This window comes from Lissotriton helveticus, chromosome 2_1, assembly GCF_964261635.1.
Source record: "Lissotriton helveticus chromosome 2_1, aLisHel1.1, whole genome shotgun sequence".
Classification (NCBI taxonomy): domain Eukaryota; kingdom Metazoa; phylum Chordata; class Amphibia; order Caudata; family Salamandridae; genus Lissotriton; species Lissotriton helveticus.
In genome coordinates, this window is record NC_136059.1 from 1,145,749,264 (window position 1) to 1,145,770,390 (window position 21,127).

The window sequence follows — 21,127 nt, forward strand, 5'->3', positions numbered from 1 at the left end:
AACAATCAATATATCTATACTTCTGCGGAGGAAACATCAGGTTGGGAGGAAGACAAGTCGGTATCAAATTCCGAAAGGGGGGGGGGGTACATATATCTCCACGATACGCGTTCCATTGAGTCCAAATCTTCCCCCACTTGCCAGGTCTGCCCCGGGAGACATACACAGTCTTTTCACGAAACATGGACCAGTCCATGTTCTGTTGCCATGCCAGAACCGTAGGAGGCCTCTGAGCACCCCAAAGCTGGGCAATGTCACGCTTGGCTATCATGTTACCCAGTGTCACCCATCGAAGCTGCGCTTGGGTACAATCATTCGGTTCCCAAACATTCAACAAGCATCTCCGCGCTTCAGGCTTCAACAGCACACCCATAACCTCACTCATTACATCATGCACGCGATTCCAATAGTGTAGTACAGCAGGGCATTCCCAAATGATATGTAGGAACGTGGCCACCGTACCGCAACCACGTCTGCACAATCCATCCGCCGAGAATCCCATGCGCACCAGACGCGGACCTGTCACATATACCCTATGAAGAATTTTGAGCTGGACAAATCGAAGGAGTGCCGGAATAGCTACCTCCTTAGGAGAAGAGAGCGCAGCCTGCCAGTCCTCATCATCCAGCTCCAGACCATCACTAGTCCACAACTCCCGAAGGCTATACAATAGATCAATCCTAATATTGATTAACTTTTTATAAATGAGGGAGATCGTGCTATCAGGGACATGCCCATCCAGTATCCGATCCTCAAGCGGGGACGCTTCCGGAACATCCGAGCCCAGGGGGAAAACAGACAGGACCGCGTGTCGGACCTGCGCATATCTAAAAGATTCTCTATCATTCAGCCCATATTCAACTTTCATTTCATCAAACGACTTGATCCTACCCTTGATCCATACATCTTCAACCTTGCTGATCCCAATCATGTCCCATCGATCAAACCCCTTCGATCGCCAGAGGGAGCCAAGTTTATCCGAGGCATAAAGCGGCGTGGCACGGGTCAACTTATCAGCCCAGCCTGTAGCAGACGTGGCCCGATGCCACACCTGCACGACTGTTTTAGTGGGCCCCGTAAGTGACCCGACGGTCAACTTCGCATACAGAGCCCTGTTGTAGTCACCACCGGGCAACAACCATTTATCCATCGCAAAGGCCGGATTCGGCGAAGGAGTGTAGGTGCCATGATTGATGGCCCCCAGCTGAGAGGCCCAGTAGTAGCGACGGATGTCAGGGAGAGCGATGCCGCCATCGTACCACGGGAGTGTAAGCTTCGAAAGGGCAATGCGAGACCGGCCCCCCCATAGCAACTGCCTCTGGAGGCCCTCAATCTTCCGAAAATAGCTAGCCGGTACAACATCGAGCGTATTCTGAAGCGCATAGAGAAATCGGGGGAGCGACATCATCTTAAACAACGCTGCTCGTCCCAGAGGAGAGAGAGGAAGCCGACTCCACGTTCCAACATCCGCACGGAGGCGCTGGAGGGGGGACAGCAAATTGCGTTTATATCGAAGTGCGGGGTCCAAGGTAATAAAGATCCCCAGATACCTAAAACCCTCCAGCGCCACCGAGATGGGACAGCCACGTGGCAAAAGTGGAGCGTCACCGGAAAGAACATAAATACAGGATTTTGACCAGTTGATAACTAGACCGGAATTTTTATGAAAGGAAGTCAAAACATCAAAAAGGACGATTAACGACTTACGAGGTGACGTAAGGTACAAGAGTATATCGTCTGCGTACAGAGATATCCGATCCTCAAAGTCCGGGGACCATCTAATTCCCCTCAAGGACGGTTCCCACCTCAACCAAGCCGCCAGTGGTTCCAGAGCTAGGGCAAACAAGAGCGGGGACAAAGGACAACCCTGGCGTGTCCCCCTACCAAGAGCAAAGGGGGTCGAGGCCCGCCCATTCACCACCACCCTGGCTAAGGGGTCAGCATAGAGCAATTGCACCCAGCGAATAAAGGCGGGTCCAAAACCGAATTTACTGAGGACCGCCCAAAGATAAGGCCACTCGATCGTGTCAAACGCCATGGTGGCGTCCAAGGACGCCAAGATGGCCGGCTTCCGCAGAGTCCCCGCTCTCGCGAGGACTCCATGCAGTCGCCGAAGGTTAAGTGCCGTGTTTCGGTGCGGTATAAAGCCGGACTGGTCCGGGTGAACCAGATCGCCTATAACAGACACCAGACGATTAGCAAGGACTTTGGCTAGGATCTTAGGTTCAGCATTGATCAGGGAAATAGGTCTAAAGGATTCACAACGGTCACGCGGCTTACCCTCCTTATGGATAACTACTATGGAGGCCAGTCTCTGGTCAGGAGGAAGAAACCCCTCTTCCAGTGACTCCAAGAACATCGATCGGAGATACGGCGCCAGTACATCCGGAAAGAGCTTATAGCTATCTTATTTAATTCTGGTAGAATCAGTTGGACTCATGCCAAAGACTTGTTTACTTGTACTGTTTAAACTAAGTCAATCAAGGACACTTGATGGGTTTGTCTGCTGAGTTGACCGATATTTCTGTGTGGTAGTGGCTACTGTGAAATATTTGATCTTATTATGCAGCTAAATGTGTCTGCTCAAGAATTGCAATTTATTCGTAACAACCAGCCTCTTCAGACGTGGTTTGGGATTATCTTGCCTCTGGGCTTCGCACCGGTACCCGGAGGGACACCAGTGCAGCTTGCACTTAAGAGTTGCCGCTTCTTCTGCTTCCATTGTATGATGTTCTTTCCAGCAGGGAAAAGGATTGTCTGAGACATAACAAAGAGGTCATGGAAGGACAAAAAGCCTTAAAGCAGTATTATTATTAGGAAGCTTATAAAGCGCAATGGTTACTTCAACCGTAGTGTCCCTGCGCTAGGACATAGCTGAACCCCAAACCCTCCCAAACTGGCCACCAAGAAAACGCGGGCATACATACAAGATGGCACCTTACCACTTTAGCCCACCCCGGGGGAGTCGAAAGAGCCATGTTTTCAATGTCTTGCGAAATAAAGACTCCGACTCAGTTGTCCTAAGATCCACTGGGAGCTCATTCCAGGCCTTTGCTGCCAAGAAACCAAAGGATCTTCCACCAATCCGCGCCTTCTGCACCCGGGGCACAGTCAATCTTGCATTGCCCAATGATCTAAGATTTCGAGCAGGCTGGTGTACTGTCAGGAGAGGCCGTAAGAAACGCGGTCCCCTTTCCCCAATGATCCTGTGACGAAGGCATAAAGCCTTAAAGGTAACAATGTAGTTCCTTGAAAGCTTCTCCGACCGATGCCCTCCTAGGTATGTTCAGGATAAGCCGGGCTGTGGCATTTTGGACCTTCTGCAAGATGTTAAGATTGGTTGCTGTGCAATGCTGGTAGGGGCAAACCTCCCATTAGATGGATTTTTATTTAAGTTTGGAGATCGAAAATTTTTCAAGAAGGTGAGGCTGAAGACTCTACTAACACAACTGAAGTCATGGGTACAAATCAAACGTAGAGTGGGGTTGGCGTACTATTCTAATTACGCTCAAATTTGGGACTCTCCTGGGCTCCCATTGTGCCTGCAAGATTCTCTGGCAACCCCCCTAATTACAGCTGGGCTTTCTAGATGGGGTGAATTGTTATATGGAGGTATCTTGATACGGTGGGATGTCCTTAGGGAGAAAATAGGGCCGACATTGTCAAGATTTAAATACACACAAATTAGTAGCTGGGCCAAAGAATTAATCAGGAAAGACTCTAATACCGGGAGAATTAGTTCTCTAGAACAACAGCTAGTCGAAAAACAGATAGGGGGTAAGGAGGTGGCTCTTTGGTACTGGTCCATACTGGAAGAGATAGATGGGGACTTTCATCTCCCAACGGAGCTATGGGGTAGAGAAATTGCGACACTAGATGAGGACGGGTGGACAGAATCCTTTTCCCTTCTGTATAAATTGGTTAAACCCGCTTGGCTTAGACGAAACCACCTGTTTACTTTACATCGGGCGTATCTCACCCCTTTACGTTTATCCAAATACCAAGAGGGGAAATGCTGTAATAAATGCCAACTGCCAGCAGCCTCCGACATACACATGTTCTGGGACTGCCCCCACATATCTACTTACTGGATGGAGATCAAAGTAACTTTGGATTCAATTACTAAGATCAACATTTCCTTAACTTTACCATTTGTTATCCTTGGTTTTGACCAGAACATCACTGGGGCAGCACGGTCCTTTATATTTTATGCCTTCCTGTTGGCAAGACGGCAGATATGCATGCACTGGGTGGACACCACCCCTCCCACTCACTCAGCATGGCTAACCTCACTTTATGAAACCTCCAAGGTAGACTTGAAAAGATCATGTAGAGTTCAGAACCTCACATTTTGGAAACTTCTGACAGAGTGGAAGTGAGGTTTTTCTGTTTCGCCTTCTTGGGTTTTTTTTTTTTTTTTTTTCCCAAATATCCGATGATTAAGCCCACCCATCTAATGGCTCAGTATGGTGGTCCGCCCAGATCTCGACACCTACAAACTGGATTTATTGGCACAAAGCTGCCTTGAGATATCGTTACAAGATGCATGGTTGTTCCCACCAACTCATAAAAATTTCTGCCTAGGCGTGTAGCGGCTCAATTCCCAGGGCATTGCTCCCAATGGCAGTGAGCTGGTCGGGTGGTTTTCTCCGCATCTAAGGGACGTGTGTCGGGCAGATGAGGATAAAAAAAAAGATACGATTTTCGGAAGCCACCCCTAGATACAGGACATTACCGTAATCAAGGCGAGACGTGAGCAATGCCTGTACAATAGACCTTTTAGCATTAAGGAGGAGGAGGTCCAAGATCTTGCGTATCAACTTCAAGATGCCAAAACAGGTCCAAGCCACAGCCGATATTTGCGAGGAGGAGAGATTGACTTCGAACCAGACTCTCCGATTTTTCACCTTGGCTTTCGGCCCTGGACTGGTTGCCAGTGCTTCTGGCTACCAATGCTGTGACCAGAGGGAGGGCTGGTTCCCAACCACCATCACCTCTGTCTTCCCTGCATTTAACTGGAGACAATTCCGTCTCATCCAGTCCACGAGTTCCCCCAGGCAGGTCCTAAAATCGTCCGCCCTTTCAGGTCCCTTCTGTTCCAAGGTCACAACTAGCTGAGTGTCATCAGCATATGACACCAGCTGAAAACCATATTTCTGATAGAAACATCTGCCGTGTGGATTCCTCACCTTGTGAATATCCCCCTTGCGTCAGCAACATTCGGAATTTTTCTTCGTAGCACGCCGGCGTGGACGACGTCACAGGAGCACGGCATCGCGCGCGACCCCGTCTGACGTCACCGACTCCTTATTAGACGCACGTCGGCGTGATGACGTCAGTTCCCTTTTTTCCGCGTCGTCGACGCGAACGGTTTCTGGGATCTTCTGCGATACTTTGTATCTTCTACTAGTTATAATATTACTATTTCATCTTTATTTACTCCTTCTTCGTCGAGAATGTCGTCGAGGAAGACCGGATTCAAGCAATGTGGATCTTGCGCTCGTATGATGTCGATCACCGATCCTCATAACGATTGTTTATGGTGTCTTGGATCGGACCACGATGTTAAAAACTGTCGATCCTGCTTCAAGATGAATCCTAAGGCGTTACGAGAACGTGAAGCAAAACTTCTTCTTGCGAAGGTAAAGGGAAGAGAGACTGGGAGATCTTCGAGGTCGACGTCGAGACGCTCGAAGTCGAGATCGAGGTCGGCTTCGAGGTCAAGGTCCAGAGCGAGGTCAAGGTCCAGAGAGAGGTGGAGGTCTGGATCCAAGTCGGCTTCGGGTCATGCTTCGAGCTCCTCAAAGAGGAAGCACAAGAGGAGAAAACACAGCTCCAGACATCATTCTGGGAAGGAGTCTTCGGATTCGAATGAGAAGTCTCGTAAACATCACAAGGACTTCGTATCTCCTTCTCCCTTGCAGTCTCCTGGAGGTTCCCCGATTCCGGAACAAGAACCGGATCCGGAGTCACACCATTCTTCGGAGCATGAAGATGAAGAGGAAGTTCCTCGAGCTCCGACTCCGGTGGTAGTCCTTGTGGATCAAGAGGGTCAGAATGAACCGATATCGGAGCAACCTCCTTTAGGTCAACCAGTAGGTTTGTACCCTCCCTTTCCTGGTCCAGGACAGGACTGCTCGCATTTCCTTAATGCGATGTTTGGAGTTTATTCGAGAGCAATGTATCCCACTGGTGCACCGGCTGGTCCCATGGGTCCATTGTCTTTCAACTTGGGCATTCCTCAAAGTTACGCCCCAGCTTCTTTTATGCCGTTTATGCCGGCGCCTTACACACCTTTGCTCGGTACGGCTCCACCGAGGTCATCGACTCCGCATACGGCTTCGCCGACTCCGGATCGACCTCGTAATTTGGATCGAGGTGCCACGCCGGTCCGTGAGTCACATCCTCCAACTGCCCCGGCTCCTCGTTCGACGTCGGATCCGGCTCCGTCGGAGTCGTTACCGGATCCATCGACTTCGGTTCGTATGAAATGGTCGAGACGCAGGGCTCAGCGTCTATTGGAGGAAAAGAGGTATGAAGATTCTGATGTTGAAGAAGGTGAACTTCTAGATCAAGGGGACTGTTTTGAAGACCTGCATAGTGCTAGTGGTCTGGAACTATCTCCTGAGTGGGGTTTGCCATCTGTTTCTGATGCACCATCTAAGGACGTGGCACCCTACCATGTTGTTATTAGAAAGGCTGCAGATCTACTCAATCTGACCTTACCTACTGTTGAGTACAAACCTAACATCCTCACAGAGGTTTTACACTCTCCTTCTATTATAGAGCCTACACTTCCGTTTACTGAGGCTTTAACTGAACCGATCATGGAGGTCTGGAAGAGACCGTTGACTGCTCCTGCTGTTTAAAGGTCTGTGGCAAGACGCTACAGGGTGGCACCTGGTGACCCCGAGTTTCTCTCTTCACATCCTTCACCAGAGAGTCTAGTGGTACAGGCCGCTTGTTCCAACAGGTCTGCAGGTTCTTTTCCTCAGGTGCCAGCAGACAAGGACTCTAAAAAGTTGGATCAGTCTGCAAAGAAGATTTTCTCCTCGGGTAGCATGGCTCTAAAATCTACTAATGCTACTTGCCTTTTGGGGAGATGTTCATGCATTGATGGACTCTGTGAAGCAGTTGTCATCTAAGCTTCCAGAGGATGATAGAAAAAACTTTAATGAAGTGGTCTCTGATACTCAAGCTGCAGCCCGCTTGGTAATTCAGAGTGGCATGGACACAGCAGACTCTGTTGCCAGGATTATGGGCTCTACTGTGGCCACCAGAAGGGCAGCATGGCTGAAATCCTCCGATTTCTTTGCTGATGTACAATCCACGTTGTTGGACTTGCCTTTTGATGGGACAGGTCTTTTTGGGAAGAAGGCGGATGTGGCTTTGGAAAGATTCAAAGATAGCCGTGCTACTGCAAGATCTTTGGGTCTCCAGACAAGAGGTTCTACCACTAAGAAGTTTAGAGGGTTTGGTAGATCCTCTTTTCGTCCCTTCAGACAAGGCCAGCAACAACAGCAGCAGCAACAGAACCCTCTGTACAAATCGTATAGAGGTAGACAGAAGGGTCGTGGACGTGGTCGTCAAGTCTCCTCTTCCTCTACTTCCTCCAATAATACCCAACCCCCACCTACATCAGCAAAGCAGCCCTAGATCCACCATTCTGGATCATTTGGTCCGGTAGGGGGTCGGCTTACTCATTTTCTACGGGATTGGGAATCGGTTACATCAGATCTTTGGGTTCTCAATCTCATAGAGAATGGGTATGCACTTCCTTTTCAGGAGTTCCCTCCCAATTACCCTCCTTGCCAAGGTTATTGTTCGGAGGACCACCTGCTTCTCCTGCAGGAAGAAGTCCTGGCACTGTTCAGAAAAGGTGCGATAGAGGTGGTTCCAGAGCAGGAAAGGGGTCAGGGGTGCTACTCCCGGTGTTTCCTGATACCCAAGAAGGATGGCAGACTTCGGCCAATCCTGGACCTCAGGATTTTGAACCTCTATCTCGAACAGGAGAAGTTCAAAATGCTCACACTTGCACAGGTTCTTCAAGCGCTGATGGAGGAAGACTGGATGGTGTCGACCGACTTGCAGGATGCGTATTTTCACATCTCAATCCTGAAGTCGCACAGGAAGTATCTCCGTTTTACGGTGGGATCGCAACACTACCAGTTTGCGGTCCTTCCTTTTGGGCTTACTACTGCGCCTCGAGTTTTCACCAAGGTGATGGCAGTGGTGGCGGCGCATCTCAGAAGATCGGGGATACCTGTGTTCCCCTATCTGGACGATTGGTTGATCAAAGCGGAGTCGCCGGAGAATGTGCTTCATCATCTGCAAGAGACAACTCAGTTGTTGCACAGGTTGGGTTTTTCGATAAATGTACCCAAGTCTCACCTGGTGCCCTCCCAGCGCAACCTGTTCATAGGTGCGGTACTGGACACTACTGTATGTCGTGCATTCCCTCCACCTCAAAGGATTCACGACATACAGGAAATGATTCCTTTATTCTACAATGGAGCGGTTGTTCCAGTCCTGAAGGTCCTTAGTCTGCTCGGTCTGATGGCTTCTTGCATTCTGTTGGTCAACCATGCACGCTGGCACATGAGGGCACTCCAGTGGTGCCTCCGCAGGCAGTGGTATCAGCACAACTGAGATCTCAGGGAGTCAGTGAGGATCTCCAGAGAAACTGCAGCGGATCTGTCTTGGTGGGGCGTGGAAGGCAATCTGTCTCAAGGAAAGCCTTTTCAACTTCCTCCATCGGTGACCACAGTGATAACGGATGCATCCACTCTCGGGTGGGGTGCTCATCTGGGGGACCTGGAGGTCAAAGGGCTTTGGTCTCCGGAGGAAAGGTTGCTTCATATCAACCTTCTAGAATTGCGGGCGATACGTTTGGCGCTCAAGGCCTTCCTCCCTTCCCTTCGCGGTCCGTCAGTTCAAGTCCTGACGGACAACACGACCGCGATGTGGTACATCAACAAACAGGGAGGAGTAGGGTCGCAGTGTCTCTGCAGAGAGGCTCTGCGTCTCTGGTCCTGGGTTCAGGATCATCAGATTTGTCTGATGGCAAATCATCTGGCCGGAGTTCTGAACGTTCGTGCAGACAGTCTCAGTCGGCAGTTCTCTGCCGACCACGAGTGGAGGCTCCATCCGGAGGTGGTTCACGACATCTTTCAGATGTGGGGGACTCCTCGGGTGGACCTGTTCGTCACTCGCGAGAATGCTCACTGCCTGTCATTCTGCAGTCTCCAGTTTCTGATGAAAGGAGCTTTGGGGGACGCGTTTCAGTTGAGTTGGAAAGATCAACTCCTTTACGCGTTTCCTCCCATACCCTTGATTCCTCGGGTTCTGAGGAAGATTCGCCAGGATCGGGCCCAAGTCATATTGGTTGCCCCGGATTGGCCAAGAAGGGTGTGGTACACAGACCTTCTCCACCTCTCCTCTCACCCGCCGCTCCGTCTCCCTCACAGGGCAGACCTCCTCTCTCAGATGGAGGGGCAGGTTCTACACCTCCAGACATTACACCTTCATGCCTGGAGATTGAGCGGGGCAACTTGAATTCTTTTTCTCTCCCTCACGATGTGGTGGATGTCATTCTTTCTGCCAGGCGTGACTCCACTAAGTCCATTTATTCGTATTGGTGGTCTAAATTTGTCTCTTGGTGTAGGGAGAGAGATGTTGACCTTTTGAAGGCTCATTTGTCTGACATTTTGCAGTTTGCTCTTTCTTTGGCGCAGCAAGGATTTGCTGGTGCCACGGTCAAGGGGTATCTTTCGGCTTTGTCGGCTTTTCTTTGTTTGCCAGATCAGCCTTCTCTTTTTAAGTCTCCAGTGGTTTTAAGATTTTTGAAGGGTCTCACTAATAGATTCCCTCCTACTCCTTTTGTTGTTCCTCATTGGGATTTGAATCTTATGTTAACCTATTTGATGGGTTCCCCCTTCGAACCCTTACACAAGTGTCCCATGAGGCTTTTGTCTTTCAAGACGGTCTTCTTAGTAGCAATCACCTCGGCAAGGAGGGTGAGTGAGCTTCAGGCTCTTAGTTCCAAACCCCCATTCCTGACCATTCATGCTGAAAGACTGGTTCTTAGGACCAGGGCTGCTTTTCTGCCTAAGGTGGTAACTCCCTTCCATCTAGGACAATCCATTACCCTTCCTACCTTCTATCCTCCCCCTCACCCGTCTAAGGAGGAAGAGAGACTACACCGTCTGGACCCTAAGAGGGCGGTGTCTTTTTATCTGGACAGAACTAAAGACTTCCGGATGGATGACCAGCTGTTTATTGGTTTTGCTGGCTGCAAGAAGGGTAGAGCGATGCACAAGCGCACACTTTCCAGGTGGATAATCCTGTGCATCAAGATTTGCTACTCCCTGGCGGGTAAGGACCCTCCTGAGAGTATTAGAGCACATTCAACTAGAGCAAAGTCTGCAACATTTGCTTTGTCTAGAGGTGTTCCTGTTGAGGACATTTGCAGGGCTGCGACTTGGGCCTCCCTCCACACTTTCGCGAAGCATTACTGCTTGGATTCCGAGGTGAGGCGGGATGGCCACTTCGCGCGCTCTGTTCTCCAAGATTTCCTGGTATAGCAGAGTGGTCACCCTCCTCCGGGAGTGGGGACTGCTGTGGGACTCTATTCACAAGGTGAGGAATCCACACGGCAGATGTATCTATCAGAAGAACAAGTTACTTACCTTCGGTGACACTTTTTCTGGTAGATACAATATCTGCCTGTGGATTCCTCACATGCCCACCCGCCTCCCCGTTGTCCACTCTGCTATACCTGGTTTTATTGTTTGTATATATTTTGGGTTTTGATGCCTTTGCTATGCACTGTGTGCTATTTTGGTTTGTATGTACTGTGTACATTGTATATATGCATATTTGCTGTCGTTGGTCCGTCCGGGTGCCTCGAAGGCACGGAAAAAAGGGCGGAACTGACGTCATCACGCCGATGTGGGTCTAATAAGGAGTCGGTGACGTCAAACGGGTTCGCGCGCGATGCCGTGCTCCTGTGACGTCGTCCACGCCGGCGTGCTACGAAGAAAAATTCCGAATGTTGCTGACGCAAGGGGGATATTCACAAGGTGAGGAATCCACAGGCAGATATTGTATCTACCAGAAAAAGCGTTACCGAAGGTAAGTAACTTGTTCTTCAGAACAATATCTGCAAGTGGGCGCATATGTATGTTAAAGAGGGTTGGGCTAAGAGCCGAACCCTGCGGCACCCTCTGGTTTAAAGAACAAGTTCTGGAGCTGAAAGGATGTTGCAAAACCTGGAATGATCTATTTTCCAGAAAATTCTTCAGCCAGGTCCACGTGACACCTTCGACCCCGACTTCCCTTAGCCTCTCAAGTAGGAGGCCATGGAAAACTGTGTTGAACGCGGCGCTTAGGTCCAGCAGGATCAAGGCCACAGTTCTACCTTCATCAGCCGCTGCCCTCAACACTTCGGCCGCCATCAAGAGAGCGGACTCTGTACCATGTATAGGCCTAAAGCCGGACTGGGTATCATGAAGAACCCGCCTCTCTTCGAGGAACTTAGTGGTGGCCATTCAAATGTTTCTCAGCAATTTTAGCTACATAGGGAAGCAACTTGCAGCTTGCAACTACACATTCATTTAGTCCCTTACCAGCCTCAAGGGATTTATATTGGCGGGAGGTAAAACTGCTCAGTCTCTGGGATAGATTTTCCGACAAAGTGGAAAATTGTAATCATGTTGAGTGCTGAAAAGTTCAGGTAAAGCGTAGCCTTTATGTGTAGATCTCCACTCTCAAGCCACATGAATGCAGGCAGTGCACTTCCATTATCCTGTGTAGCTGTCCCGATATCCTCACCCCCATTTTGTGCAATGCTAAACTAGTGACATACATCAGAAGACATTTCCTCCAGCATTTGCAGAATCTCCTTTTCAGTGTTTGCATTACTTACCCTGTACATTCTCTCCTGTTGCTATGATCGAGGTTTCTGCTTCCTACAAACGCAGCCTAAAGCTCTTGATATTTTCTTGTATATGTGCTCCGCCATCAACTTACTTAATAACCCTATGTGGTAGGGGGTTGGAAATGTAAGTCTGGACGGTGGACTCCGCTCTGCTTGCGGAGTTTGTGGAGTTTTCTGCACTCTGCGTTACGCGGAGCTTGCGGAGTTCCGAAAAACTCTGCAGTTTATTTCTTCGCTCGTATTCGTCAACGTTAAGTTGGCGAGCGAGGAAAATCCACCTCCTGGTGAGTTTTTCTTCGTTTCCGATAGTCCACATCAAGTTGGCGAGCGCACGAGTGGAAAATCAACCTCCCGGCGAGATTTCTCAATGCGGGCAGTCAGATTTCTCATTGCGAGTGGTCACGTATGCTCCCGACCGCTCTACTCTAGCAGCAGAAAAGAAGCAGTACCCGCTTGCGCAGTGCATTATGCCATTCGCGATGATTGTCAGTGCCAGGCGCCTGTCCGCACTGTGCAATCACCGCGAACTGCATTAATCTAAAGAAACTCCGCTGCTTGCGGAACTCCGCGAACTCCGCCCAGGGTTAGTAGTAAGCACCAGATAAATGCTGAAATGCTGCAAAACTATACAATAATTATTAAGAGATATCCTTGCTGAAGCATTGGTCTAAGGGTATCTTAGCAGGTGATTGCTTCTTCTCCTATTCTAGTGCCAATCAAAGTACCTTTTACTGCACTCTCTCATAGACAAATAATGTTTCTTTCTACAGTTTTCATCTTCAGAATCCATGCTATTTCAAAAAAAGCTCTTCTCTATTCCCAAAACCCTTTATGAAAAGTTCTCCTCTCCCTTTCTTTCGAGTTACCCTCTCCTTACTTACATCCTCTGCATGCCTCCTTTTTCTGAGCGTAGCCTGCTTTAAATCACATGTGTTTACCTTGATCTTTATTATTTTATTTCTGCCAATTGCCCTCCTTTCATTCAAAAATTTCGAAATTAACAACATATCCTTCTTTGAAATTTAAACCTGCAACCTAACAATACCAAATCTCCTGCATGTCTTCTGTTCATCCCACAAACCATCTGCATGAATTCACATACTCCCCACTCCCTCGCTAATTATCGCATCCAACGCCTGTTAATTTAAACAATGCCTTGCCAAAAGAAAAACTGTAGTAAATGCATGGAATGGTTTTCTTGAGAGCACAAAACTATTACCAATAATCTTCACCTTTTCCCCTTCAAATCTGTGCCCGCTCAGGATCATTAAAATAAAATGTCTCAGAATGGACAACCAGTGAAGTCACCAGATAAGTGGACTGTGATCTTACCAAATACCATAAAGAGACTTGCAGAGCTCCTCAAAGAGGCCAGTTTACTAACAAAACTTACAAGCTAATAAACAGTGTGCCTCTTTCTTAAACTTCTTCGTCTATCACATTGCTAAGTGTTGAGTCCCATACATAATTTCATTTTATCCGTCATCACTCACTAAATTGAAACACTTTCCACATAGGATCAAAATGGAGAGAAAATACTTGGAACCCCACATCCTACATAGTGTAGAGTGGTACCCATGTAGGCAAGCGCCTCAGTGCACCACATAGGGGAAATCAGCACAATATAAATGTTGTAATACAGTACAACTTGGTTAAAAAAACTAACAAGAGAAAAAGGTGGCAGTGTAATTTTGTAGGTGTGCACATGCATGGTGCATGTGGCTACAAAATAATGCGGGTAGATGCATCAAACGTTTTTTAAATATAATTGTTTGGCCATGTGGCACCGCATTGGAGATTCCAACAGCTAAACCGATTAGCTTTGCAGTGCTCTATTCAGGAGAAGGGCTGTGCAGGTCCATTTGCTAAATTTCCTTAACGGGCCCCATCATTGCCCTTTTGGCCTCTGCCTCATCCAGACATTGCTCCCAGGCCTCACCAAATGTAGACCTGCTTATGACCAGATTCATATAGACATTTCTCCAGACCATCGTTTCTCTTTCTTTCAAAATTATTTTTGTTGGTTTTATCAAGTAGAACCATACCAACAATAACTCGCCACTATGTCATATACGGTCTCCACATAGGGTACAGAAATACGGAAGACATGGTCAACGAGTCTACACTTCAAACGCCAAAGGATAATGTGAATAATGGTATCCGTTCGTGTTGAGCGTGGCAAGTAGCAGCCAGTTCAACACAGAGTGGTGTGTGCTGCTTGGCATGTCACCTTTGTGAAAATGAGGATGGTAGACCAGTACAGGGGAAAAGCACATAGGGCTGCAGAAGGCAAGGCACGTAATCTGGAAACTGATACCTCCCGCTTACAGTTCATAAACATACTTCTAAGTTTATATTGGCAACATCATACCTGTAGTGTAAAGATCTGCAGCTGTCAATGTAATTCTTTCCTGGTGTATTAGATTTAAGCAGGGTATAAAAGTTTACTTTCTGCTGTGCATTCGTTAGATCAGTCTTTTGGGATGGGTTTAAGATATTTGTGGAAGCCTTACTGATGTCCACTAAAATCATCTGGTTTTCACAAAGATGAGGAAGACCTTTAAAGGTCTCTTTTCATGCAGTTCCTCTGAAAAATTGTTTTTCTAAGATTGCATTAGCCTTGTTTGGCAGTTGTCATGCCTGCACATGAAGTAAGATACACATTGATATTTATTTTGCAGCCCGATTACCGTACTGCATCCGAATACTCCTTGAAGCAGCTGTCCGAAATTGCGACGACTTTCTCGTCAAGAAGTACGATGTTGAAAATATCTTGAACTGGAGTGTAATGCAGCACAAGGGTGTGGAAGTCCCCTTCAGACCTGCTCGAGTGATTCTACAGGACTTCACGTAAGTCTTATACTCTACAGATTTTATAAATTGTTAATGAATTCCAATTTGGAGAAGATAATTTCTGAGAGATTAGCCGTTTAAAAGTGTGTAAAATTGCAATACAAGCAAGTGACGTTAAGTGACAATAAGCAATGCGTCTCTGCAGGCTTCTTTTCTGTTACAATGCAATTACACTCCAGGCTTACCAATGTATGCTATGGCTCTACTTGGATTTACCGTTAATTACCAAGAATTTCTGTGGAACCTTTTTTGATGTTTGCAGTATTTTCTCCGTCTTGCATGCCTTTCTGATGTTTGGAGTTTACTGCTTGATTTTCTTACTTAAAAGTTGACTGGTATTGTTTGATTTTAAATATGGTTTATAACTGCTTCGTCTCTGTAAATCTTTTGATTTTAGCGGTGTGCCTGCAGTGGTAGATTTTGCTGCCATGCGTGATGCTGTGAAGAAACTGGGAGGAGACCCACAGAAAATCAATCCTATCTGTCCGGCTGATCTAGTCATTGATCACTCTATTCAAGTTGACTTCAATAAGAGGTAAGGCGCTAGACACTTCTGCATTAACTTTTTTATTCTGGACTAATCTCGCTTGCTGGTTCCTACAAAGTGGGCTACAGTTGCCAGATGTACATTACTACACAATAGTGCTTCTTGGTAGAGATAGCATAGTAAACGGTCCAATGTAGTTTTCTTATTTTAATCCACATCTTGGAATCCTGGAATGTTTCTCGTGAATGTGACATTTTTATTTAAAACACTCTTAGAAAAATGTAATGAGTGCGGGAAACATCATGACAAGTCTAAGTCTATACCTTAGTGTGTAAGAAATGTACATTTTAAAAGGTTGCATCATGATTACTGTAACTCACAGGAATATTCTCTTGTTTGGTTAGGGTCTTAAGAGGGTTGAAGGGGATGTAATAGAAAACAGGTCTGCATTAAGCAGTGGACAAAAAGTCGTCCACTTGGTTGAAAACAAAATTGTCTTTAATGTGAAATGGATGGGATGAAGTAGAACGCCCACTAATGCAAGTTTTAGAATAATTGGCTGCCTTGCTGTTTGTAACAGTAGTTCACTATTTTCAGAGAGGACTCTGTTTTCAGTATCATCTTGCTAGGCAGGGTTTGACAAGCTCCCTCTTCTGCTGATTCAGTCAGATGCATCTGTCCATTTCTTGATTACTGATCTTGAAAGAAATTTCTTGTTGCATGCAGTTCTATTTAAGCTTTATTTATTTATTTGGAGAGTTTTATAAAGCGCGAAAAAGATCCTAGCGGATATCAGAGCGCTGTACAGACAATAAATTTTACTTGTACAGGAAATAGAAATAGATACAAATAAATGTACATAAAAATAGTAAAAAGCAGCATAGTTAGATTTAGCATCAATTAGTGTCTTGTAGTTGAGAGCGCGAAAGCATCTTATTACTGGGTTTCAGCAGACCCTAGTCATGTGTATTTGTCCATGAGGATGGATTTAACTTCCTTTTTAAAAGAAGTAGTGGACGGGTTAAGTCTGGTTTCTGGGGGTAAGGCGTTCCAAATTCTGGGTGCCATCCCAGAGAAGGATCTGTTACAAGTTGTTTTTTTTTTTCCCCTGGAATTTTTGTGGTTTCAGAAGTAATTTTTCCGTATTTCTTGAGGATCTGGCCCCACCAGAGATCGTCAGTTTCTGTGCCAGGTAACTGGTTGTCTTTTGATTGTCATGCACACAATTTTCAAATGAATTCTCGCCTCTAGGGGTAGCCAGTTCAAGGATTGAAGGACCAGGGAGATGTGGGAGCTGCGTTTAGATCCAGTTATGAGTCTTGCTGCGGCGTTGATTGAGGCTCTTAGAGGTGCAATTGATGCTTCGGGTAGGCCACATAGGGAGACACAACCGTATTCCACTCTGGGTATAACCAGAGCTTGAACTGCCTGCTTAAAGTCATTGTGTGGTAGGAAGGGTTTCAATTTCCTTAATGTGTTTATCTGGAAGTTAGTTCCCTTTGTAGCATTGCTGATGTGTTTTTGCATGGTAAGGTTACTGTCTAAAGTTATCCCAAGTGACTTTGCTGAGTCCACAATGGTAGGTTGTACGTTAAACGCCGTGATATGGTTGATCAAGTTTTACATTTTCGGGATTTGCGCTGTCGGAGCTATTAGTAGGAATTCAGTCTTGAGGGCGTTCAATTTAAGATGATTTTCTGCCAACCAAGTTTGGGTATTCCTAAGAGCTGTGTTCAGTAATTTGATGTCCTCTAGGGTGTGTATCTTGAGGTATAGCTGTGTATCATCTGCGTACAAGTGATATTGCACGTTAGAGGATTGTAGAATTTCGTTGAGAGGTTCCAAGAAGAGATTAAACAGTGTTGGGGATAGTGCGGATCCTTGCGGTACCCCCAGGGTTACTGAGACAGGCTTGGACAGGGTGTTATTGACTTTGAATTGTTGTGTCCGGTTTTGGAGAAAAGATGTGAACCAGCTCAGGACTACACCAGATAGGCCCATTCTGTGTTTCAGGAGGTCTAACATATTCTCGTGCTTGACCGTGTCAAAGGCCGAGGAGAGGTCAAGTAGGATGAGTAGGCAAGATCTATTTTGGTCGAGTATTTGCAGTGCATCGTCGATGTGTGTCATGGCTGATTCTGTGCTATGGCCAGTACGGAAACCTGACTGGTGTTTGTTGAGATGGTCAAAGTGGTCATGTTTGGGTAGCTGTAGGTGCACACATTTTTCCAGCAACTTGGCTACGGTAGGGATATTGGAGATTGGGCGATAGTTGTTTAGGTCTGTGGGGTCTGCCGTGGGCTTCTTAAGAATGGGAGAGACCTGGCCTACTTTGAGGGTGTCTGGGATGCATCCTTGTTGAAGTGAACTGTTTATGATCTTGGACCAGAGAGGTAGAAGTAGTGGAGTAAGGGCTTTGACTGCGTTTGCCGGAAGCGGGTCAGAAGCGTGGTTGGCTGGGTTCAATGCACTGAGAATTTTGCCTAAAGCATCTTCGGAGTTAGAGGAGAATGATGACCAGTCTGCATTATTTTTTGGATTGAACTTTGATGAGAGTTGGCAAGGCATGGGTCTGGGGGCAAGAGAGGTTAGTGTATTCGGTCTTGCTTATAAGGTTAGATCCTTTAGGAGGTCGTTCTTGATGGCGTTGGTCTTCAGGGTGAAGAAGGTGGAGAATTCTTCACAATTTGGCTGCGAGTATTCAGAGTCTTGTGGTCATTGGGGTGCCTCCTTAAATTGGGTTTTGATCAGATCAAAGAGTTTTTCGGGACGGTTTCTTGCCTGGTCAAGTTGAAGGCTTAAAAAATCGGCGTTGGTGCGCTTGATCTTGCGGAAATATGCGTTTCTCTTTGTCCTAAGATTCTTGAGGTGGTTGGTTGATGGTGTTGACCTCCAGATCCGTTCTGCAATTCTGAGTGCCTGTTCTCGTTGAGTATACCGTTATACCAAGGTTTGGAATCTTTCAGTGAGACTCTTTTTAGTTGCAGAGGAGCTACCACGTCTATTATTGATGTCATTGTCATGAGGTAGTGACTGGTGAGATCGTGAACTGTGGAAGATCCTGCGGGAGGCAACAGTAGGTTGGAACAAGAGGAAGGCAAGGTGTTGGGATTAAGTTTTTTCAGGTCTCTTTTCCAGACTTTTGGTCTTGTGGATTGGGCTGAGTTCAATTTCACTGTTTCCTTAATGGTGAAAGTGATGATGTGGTGGTCTGACCAGTCGCAGGGTAGGATTGATTCTAGCTGAATGGAGTCTGATTTAGAGATTAATAAGTCCAGAATCGATCCTTTGTCATGTGTTGGGATGTTGCAGAATTGCATTAGTTGTAGGTCAGCCAGGAAATTCTTAAGACTTTTCACTGCAGTATCGTTGGGGTCATCCCAATGGAGATTGAAGTCTCCTAGGAATATTTGGGTAATTTGTCGCCCCGCGTGTGATGAAACCATGTCCATGAAGTGTTCGGTGAAGGCGAGGTTCTCACCTGGTGGGTGATAGATGGTATGCATAGAGCAAACAGGTTTACCCTTGCTAGTGATGCTAAGGCACATGTATTCGCATGACTGGAATAAAGGGGAGATGGCTCTGCTTACCGAGATATTACTACGGTGTATGCAGGCTATGCCTCCCCCCGACTTGTCGGCTCTATCTAGTCTGATGATGTTGTAATTGGGTGGAACTAAAATGTCAATGATTGGTGTAGAGGATTCTTTTATCCAGGTTTCAGTTAGCATTAACAGGTCTGGCTCATGTGTGAGGATGAGGTCAGCTATGTCCGCTGCATGTCTAACGGCCGATCTGCAGTTTAGGAGAATACATTTGAGTTTGGGCGTGCTGATGGTTGAAGAGGGTTCCTGAGTGAAAGGGATACTTCCAAGGTTGGTGTTTGCGACGCATCTAGTGTTTGGTTTAGAGGTCCTATATGGATTAGGGGGGATAGTAGGAATTAACGATGGTGCGTTTGTGGTAGACTTCAAAGGAGCAGGATCATAAGAGCTCAACAGGGTAAATCGCTCTCTGAGAGCGGATTGGTACTTCTAATTGGTCGAGATGAATTGTTGTGGGAGGGGACTGAGGACCAGTTGGGACAGTGGGGATTCAGGTTAGTGGTACTTTGGTTTCTGGGCCCACAGATTTTGGGGTGTCTAGTTGTTTTAATACCCAATGGTTGTTTCGCTAAACGAACATTGAGAGCTTGTAGTTCTTCTTTGATTTGGTTCAAAGAAGTTATGATCTCATCAAGTATGGGGTTATGTGCCGGGGGGCGTGCGGTATATGGCTGTGTTATGGGTGTGGGTTTGGATGTGGGTTTGGATGCGTGTTTGGATGCATGCGATGGGGTCTGGTCTGGTGTATGGTTTGTTGTGTGTGTGAGTGTGGATGGGAAGAGTGCTTCGGGTGGGAGTGTGTGTGTGTGTGTGTGTGTGTGTGTAGAGTGGTCTGTTGGGGTGGCTACGAGTGGGTAGTGTATCTGTGTGGAGGATATAGCAGTAGGCGCTGGATACTGACTTGGTTTGTGGTATGGGGCTAAAGTGTGCGAGGATGGTAGGGGAGTTATAGGTGTGAATATGTGTGTTTGGTGGTCTGTGGGGTAGGAAGGCTGGAATGATGGTACGGGAAGAGTTATGGATGATGGTGGGAGTGGATGTCTGTGTTGTGGAGGAGGATAGCTGGGCTGGTGGAGCGGGTAGAGTTATGTATGGCAGTGGGTGGGTTGTGGGAGTGGGTGGCTAGGGTGAGGGTTTAGGAAGTGTGCTCGGGGCGAGGTGATAGCAGGGGGGGCATGAGTCCTCAGAGTCCTCTGGGTGGGGTGTCTTAGTGTGATCTAACAGCTGAAGTAAGGGTGGTGGTTTAGCGTGGGAGGAGTGGTTACTATGGGTGGCGGTGTTTGGGAAGTTTGCAGAGGCGGGAGTGTTAGTGCGGGACGAGCGGGGGTTAATCAAAGGGTCATCAGTTGTAGTAGTTTGGCGGTGAACGGTGTTTGCTGGGGGTGCATAGGACGCTTAGACTATGTTGAGTTGGGGGTTCGGTGTGGTGGCTTGACGTGTGTTGGCGGGTAGAGGTCTAAATGAAGTGGCGTTGTTGTCGGTAGGGATAGGACGTGTGGTATGTTGAGTATTAGCGGGAGGTGTGGCCTGAGTGGCCGTATGGTATTTAGACACTTGATCCTTGATGATTGGGAAGATGTTGTCTAAAAGGGATAGATTGCGATCTGTAGATTGCATGAGTATGGTTCCATTATTATAAATAGTGATGGTTGCCGTCGCTTGGAAAAGTTGGGAGGGGGCGATATAGATAACTAAACCATGTGGTATTTTCCTGGTGGCGGAGAATGTAAATAAGGTTAGAAATGCATTTCTCCATTGCGCTCTTCGCTTCGTGTGAAAAATGATATCATTAGTTGTGTGTCCGTTTTGTATTGAGAAATAGGGATCCGCTATGGGTGTTTCAGGATGGTGTTTTATAAGATTGTGTTTGAAGCGTTTGGCTGCGCTTTTAGAGAGTTTGGGGGGGTAGATGATGGTGTAAGTGTGTGTGCCTGTGAGCTCCATCATAGGTATATAATAGCTAGTTGGGTGTTGTGTGTGTGTGTGTGTGTGTGTGTGTGTGTTTCTGTAAGCGGTCTGTGTTGTAATTGAGGTAAGGGAGATGGGGTCATTTTTAGGGAGATGGGAGGAAATGAAGAGGGGTGTCGGCTGTGGTGGTGGCTAGGTATTAATCTGGGTGTGGGGGATGGAGCGTATCGGGGACAGGCTTAAGGAGGTGGTTGGATATCTGGGTGTGGGGTGTAAAATAGTCTGAGTGTGGGAGAGGAATGTGGGGGGTCAGGCCTGACGAAGTGAGTGGGTATG

General features: G+C 47.2%; 1 protein-coding gene across 4 annotated transcripts in view; it reads left to right on the forward strand.

Moving 5' to 3' along the window:
- Nucleotides 1-21,127, forward strand: part of ACO1 (aconitase 1) — a 418,934-nt gene that overhangs the window by 151,354 nt on the left and 246,453 nt on the right. For all 4 annotated transcript variants that reach the window (XM_078675989.1, XM_078675987.1, XM_078675990.1 and 1 more), the window contains exons 3-4: nucleotides 14,620-14,788; nucleotides 15,189-15,326. In XM_078675989.1, coding sequence (XP_078532115.1) covers nucleotides 14,620-14,788; nucleotides 15,189-15,326 — 307 coding nt within the window. The remainder of the gene's footprint in view (nucleotides 1-14,619; nucleotides 14,789-15,188; nucleotides 15,327-21,127) is intronic.